This window comes from Equus caballus, chromosome 11 (assembly GCF_041296265.1).
Source record: "Equus caballus isolate H_3958 breed thoroughbred chromosome 11, TB-T2T, whole genome shotgun sequence".
Classification (NCBI taxonomy): Eukaryota; Metazoa; Chordata; class Mammalia; order Perissodactyla; family Equidae; genus Equus; species Equus caballus.
In genome coordinates this window covers 43007602-43013601 of record NC_091694.1, presented here as the reverse complement: position 1 = coordinate 43013601, position 6000 = coordinate 43007602, and the positions used below count along the sequence as shown (strand labels likewise).

Genomic DNA, 6000 nt, shown 5'->3' with positions numbered 1-6000 from the left:
CGGGCAGGCGGAACTCTCCATGGTGCCACCACTACGCAAAGCAGGGATGCTCAGGTTAAAATTAGCTCTCGGGAGTCGGAGGGAAGTGGGTACAGCAGCCGTCCAACCCGATACCAAAAGCATGTTTTCCGGCGCGATGGCTTTTCTTTTCTCTTTACCAATATGGCGCCTGGTCCAGCCACACCTGACGCTGGAACCAAACAGTCCAGTACAACATCCCTAGGAGCACTCTTGTCACCGACAGCCTACCAGCTCCAGCCAACACCACACCTTGCTCCTCCTGTTCATGCCTGAGGACTCCAAGGACATGGTAGCCTATATCCCATTACCAAAATGGCGAAAAGAGAAGCATTCTTGTTAGGGCCTGCAGTTGACAATACGCCTGCGCGGGAGCCGGCTGTGTTGTTGTGGGGCGGGAGGAGAGCATCCTCAACACGCCTGCGCGGGAACAGAGTACTCTTGGTCTATACACAAACACCAATGGACACCAATGGATGAAGCGTCCCCATATTCCTGCGGCTGCGCTGTGACCCTTACAAGCTCTCCCAGGCGCCTGCGCGAGACCTCAGGTCCCGCCCTCTTATCTCAGTGCGCTGGCGCAGGGCAGAAAGGCGGGGCTTCGGCGCTCCAGACGAATGCCAGCGCGGCTGCGCGCTGGGGGGTACCCTCTCACTGCGGCTGCGCGGGAGCCCGGCCGCCGGCTGTCACTGCGGTTGCGCGCGGCGAGCGGCGATCCCGGGGCGCCTGCGCGGGTGGCTTTGCGGGCGCTCGCGGTAAGTTTGCGCCAAGTGCGCGGCAGCCGGGACGCAGACGGCGGCGGCGGCGAGAGGCGGAGCCCGGGGACCACCCCCCATCACCCTCCCCGCAGTCACCTCACGTATCACAACCTCACCTAACCTCTAACCCCTCCTCCGATCCCCCCCAACCCCGGGATGGCAGCGCCCGCCAGCCTTCCCGGCCGGACCAGCGGTCGCCAGCGCCGGCTTTAGCCTGTGGGACTAGGCCCCGCCGAGGCCTGACCCCCGGAGCCGGGACCCACCGTGCAGCCAGCCGCCGGGCCGGGGCTGAGGGGCCGCTCCCCCCTCACGGCCCGTGGGGAGGACGCTGCCGTCCCGGGGACTGGGGGCCGGGGGGTGGGGGGGAGCCAGGGCGAGGAAGTCGGGACCCGTGTTGGGAAAAAAGAAGGGGGGCCGGGGTCAGGAGCGTCCCCTCCCCCCGCTTCCCCCCTCCCCACGGGGCTGGGGGGGCCGGAGCAGAAAGCGCCCAGCCCGGGAGGTGGATGAATGTGGGAGAAAATGGAGACCAAGACGATCGTGTACGACTTGGACACGTCGGGGGGGCTGATGGAGGTAAGAGTGGCCCTCCTCATCCCCTTCCCCCAGCGTCGGGAGGGAACCTCCGCCCTCCGCCCCACAAAGCCGGTCCTGAGCTCGCAGCGCGAGAGGGCCAGGGGAGGAGGGGTTCTTCCTCCCTCAGACTCTCCCTCCCATCTTTGCAATTTGGGGGGCTGAGCTCAGCCTCCGAGGACGTTTGCAGCAGTTTCACCTACCCGCCGCCCTCGATTCGCTCTCCCGAGGCGCCAGCCCACTCCATCTCGTTGCACCGGCGGGCCTCCCCACCCCCTTCTTGTCGGCCCCTTTGTGCTTCCCCCAGCACGTCCGGGTACCGGGCTTCAGGCCTCTCCCGAGCCTGGCTTTAGAGTCCCCCACTGTCCATACAAGGAAGTGGCGAGAAAGGAACCGCGCACCCTCTCCCCATCCCCCTACCCTGATCCTCCCCATTTGGAAGAAGCTGTTCTCGTTGTTGTGCTGCAGGAACGCGGTTAGGGTGGGCTCCCCCTGGTTCCGGGGGCTGAGAGGTTCTGGGAGCAGGCTGGATGGGAGGAAGAAGGACAAAGGGGGGGAGAGGGGTGGGTGACGGAGAAGCCGCGTCGGGGGGGCGACGGACCGCCCGGGAGCTCCGAGTGTGCACACACGCCGTTTGTATGTGTGTGCAGCAAATACAAGCTCTGCTGGCTCCCCCCAAGACGGACGAGGCAGAAAAGCGGAGTCGGAAGCCTGAGAAGGAGCCCCGGAGAAGCGGCAGGGCCACCAATCACGACAGCTGCGATAGCTGCAAAGAAGGTGGGGATCTCCTGTGCTGTGACCACTGCCCGGCCGCCTTTCACCTCCAGTGCTGGTAAGGTTTGGGGACCCCTTTGGAGGCCCTTGGCGGACCCTTCTCGGCACATTCCTTCACCCGGCCTATCCCAGCCTGCTGAAATAACGGGCGCTTGCAGCCGCTAGCTGACTTTCTGCAGCCGCTGGGACGAGCGCCTCCCCGCCCCCAGGTGTCTGCCCGCATCTGGCTGTTTTGCGGGGGGGCGAGCAGTGGTGGGTCCGGACCCCGAGGTGGGGGTTGGGAGGAGTGAGGAGAGCCCCATCTGGGATTGGAAGTCGCCGGGTAGCCGGGACAGAGCCGGCAGGGCACGGCCGGCGGTGGCGGGGGAGGAAGGGGAGGAGCTCCAGGCCCTGTGCTGCTTGTCTGCCCGCGCGCCCGCCGCCCTCGGGCTCCTGCTGCGCTGGGTTCTCCTCGGGGTGGGTGCGCGGAGCCCTCGGCCGCCTGAGCCGCCCTGGTCCAGACCCGGGGGACCGGGCGCCTGGGCGCTTGCGGCTGTGGAAGAAATCATGGAGGGTGTCTCTCTCGAGTCCGCCTCTTCTCTGCTTCTCTGTTTACAATATGGCGACCTGCCTTTAAATTATATTTTTATTCTCAGCGCCATTTTGGCTGCATATATGATTTGCAAACGTCTCCCGGGGAACAGTGGGGGTAGCCCCGGAGTCCTTTCTGCAGAAGCTCCTCGGGGGCCGGGGCTGGGATCTCGCCGCTTTGGTCCCCTTTCTCTGCCTCCGCTTCCCCCCGGTTGCCTCTCGAAGCTGCCTCCCTCTTCCCTCCCCTCCCCGCGCTGCCGCCTCTTAGGAAATCGGGCCGGGTTAGACAATTAAAATTGCCCTTGGGCGCCGATTTCACTTCTTCGCTCCGGATCTACGAGCCCTTCGCTGCAAAATTCTTTGCTTCCAGGGGAGGATTGTGTGCGGTGGCTCCGCGAGGGCATTTTTAAGGAGGAGAGAGCTGGAAAGCTGTGCGCTCCCCCCCCCCCCCCCCTTACTGAACGCGAGGGGAGGAGAGAGACCGAAGAGAGAGGGAGGGACCTGGGTTGATCGCCTGCTGCTTGATCCTTCTCAGCAGCTCAGCCCAGAACAATCCGGCCAAGAAGAGTTTAAACTCCAGCTTCTGCCTGTAGAAATCACCTCTGCCCTCCACAGAAATCCTCCATCTGCGCAGGGAATCAGATTGCGTCTTGTTCTGATGGGTCTTGTTCTGTTGTTCAGCAACAGTTGACTGAGGCAGTCGTTTGTGAGAGGAGGCGGCGGAAAGGAGAGGGGCTGTTCTGTTTGTTCCCACCCGTTTTTGATGTTGCCTTTTTCAGCTCTGTTTAAAGAAAAACAAAATGAGGTTTTCCTTAAGCACTCTCCACAATTCCATTCACATTCCGTCTCTTGGTTTGTGGAATAGTGCCTACTGTATATTTGTACTAATTGCAGGTTTTGGAACACTTATTAGACAGATGACTGATACTGGGCAAATTAAGTCTGTGGTCAGAAGTTATGTAGGAAGCTCCCATTACCGTTCCCAAGACACCTTTGCCCAGGAGTGTGCCCCATCTTGGCTTGTGATGTTGCAGGGACAAAAATGATTATCCTGGAGGAAGCTTTGCTACTGGCTTTAAAATTTTTATTATGAAGTGAGTAATACCAGCAGGAAGGGTCTGTGGTTTTTAGCCTTTGCTTCCTACAAGGTGTAATCCACCTGGAAAAATCTCTCTCTTCCAGTTTCCTATGCTGTTTTTGAGTACGGAAGAGATTTGTACTTGGATATCTTGTGTTGCTTACCACTTGTTCCCAGCTGGCTTACATTTTTTTTTAATTGTATTTGTTTGATATGTGTGTATTAGGACTGAGTTGTAGGTTTCTTGATTTAAAATATATGTTAATGTTTTACCTCTAGGATGAAGTTAGTGTTAACCGAGAATGGTTAGCTGCATATTGAGTGAGAATTTTATAAGCTCTGTGTTATCTCATCTCATTTGTTTAATAAAGCTGAAATTGTTCATTAGAAACTTCAGGCATGGAAAAAGTGTGCTGTTTTGCCTGAGATTGGGCTTCTAAACTCTAAAATCTAGCCTCTGAATCTTTTAATTAGGTAAGTCTAAATCATGTCAAGTTGTAACAACTAACAGTTTCCACTTTAACTGGAAGGAGCGAGGAAGGGCCTTTTAGCTGTTGGTGAGGTTCAGGCTTGTCCAGGCTGCGTTTCACTGAATACTGGTTTTTTTGTTTTTGTTTTTTGTTTTGAGACCATGAATGGGAACTGGTACTCAGAGATTTGAGAATCCTAGTAAATGAGGCAGGGCTTGTTTCACATCTCCAGTTCCCCCTTTGAAGATGCGAGTACTGAATGTACCATTGACTTATGTAAATCATAGAACATTCTAGGTGTTCGTACAAAGGCAGGAAGCCCTCTTGCAACTGAGGTTTATCCCACTTTCCTGCCTCCTACCCCACATTCTTTCCAGCACAAGCGAAGTACTTCATTAACCATCTCAACCAGAGTAGTGAGGTCAAGCAGTTAACGGTGTTGGAAAATGTTGATTCCTGAGTGTGCTCCCGTTAATTTGTTCATTGTTGCTTACTTGTGCCATGAGGGAGTGAGGTTAGGAGGTGTGGCTGGATTTTCTCTTGCTTCCCGTTTTAACTGGCTAAGACTGGGTTATTTAGATAAGCATAGTAATGATAATTTTCCTTATGTACAGAATGCACAAGAGTGAAGATGGAGTTTTGCAAACCCTGTAGGTCATAACTGCAGTACTGCTGTGGGTCTGCATTCAAAGCTCTGTGAGACAAGTCCTTTTTCAGTCTCTAGTGTGCCTTGCCAGCTTGCCTCGCAGTGAACAGGATCTAGTAAAATGTTCCAGAAGTGATTCTAGGCAAACTTTACCTCTTGGGCTTAGTGACATAGCCATAACCACAGGGGATTTTTCTGAGATAAATTACTGGAGGAAGTGACTGGTCAAATAAGCTGTTTTAATTGTCTCATCTTTTCTCAGGGGCCAGTGCTCTGTATGAGGAGCAGTCCTCTCTTCCCAATTAGACTAGGAGCCCTATTTCTGGGTTTTCTGTAATGATCTTCTGGATGGGGGAATGAATTGTCCTGTGCTGAGTACCGTGACCTCACTGAAGAATTAAACTTGAGGAGCTGATGTCTTCGTATTTGTTTAAGTGATGGTGTAATTATTTTATCCAAGTTTAACTGGTTTATCAATTATTCAGAGTGGCAGTAGGGGTTACTAAACCTGCCCCTGCAGAATTGGAAAGAGATATGTTTTTAAATGTTCCCTGGTGAATTGTCATGCTATAAGTTGAGCTTTCTGAAAATACTGCTCTCCATGGACTGGTGCCTGAAAATTGGTTAAAAAAAAAAAATTAGAGTAACTGGTGGAGCTCTAGTTGCCCCTGACCCATCTTTCTGTTTGAGATGGATAGGATTGTTCTCGCTGATAAAGTGAACGCCATAGGGCATCTGTAGTGAAGCTGACGGGAACCTGGATGGTTTCCTCTGATTGCTTTCTCATGGCATTTCCCTCCAAACAGACAGAGGGACCAAAACGGTCTGATTGAGAAGTGCATCTACCTCAGCAGACCTCAGCATGGTCGCTTCCCGTCAGACAGATTTCTGTAGCATTTGCCTCCGCATGTTATATTTGGAATTGTTGGCCGGCTTTCCTCTCTCTGGTGTTGGCAGCAAGATCCAAAATGAGGTTTTCGAAGAATGAGAGTAAAAAGGTCTCTGTGCACAGGCAAAACTAAGCTCAGCTTGGAGTTTTGCATATTTAATTTTCAGTGAGTCATAACAAGAAAGACTTCACACAAAGAGTAGACAACTGCCTTGCAGAAAATCTTT

At 54.3% G+C, this 6000-nt stretch overlaps 1 protein-coding gene across 5 annotated transcripts in view; it reads left to right on the top strand.

Moving 5' to 3' along the window:
* Positions 1-324: 324 nt before the first annotated feature.
* PHF12 (PHD finger protein 12) overlaps positions 325-6000 on the top strand; it is a 38366-nt gene continuing 32690 nt past the window's right edge. For 4 of the 5 annotated variants that reach the window (XR_011423386.1, XR_011423387.1, XR_011423388.1 and 1 more), the window contains exons 1-2: positions 325-773; positions 1997-2178. Coding sequence is in view for 2 of the 5 variants with exons in the window: in XM_070227738.1 (XP_070083839.1) it covers positions 636-773; positions 1997-2178 (320 nt within the window). In the remaining 3 variants the exon portion in view is untranslated. Of the gene's footprint in view, positions 1350-1996; positions 2179-6000 lie in introns of all 5 variants that reach the window. The other variant, XM_001504186.6, reaches the window with a different exon arrangement.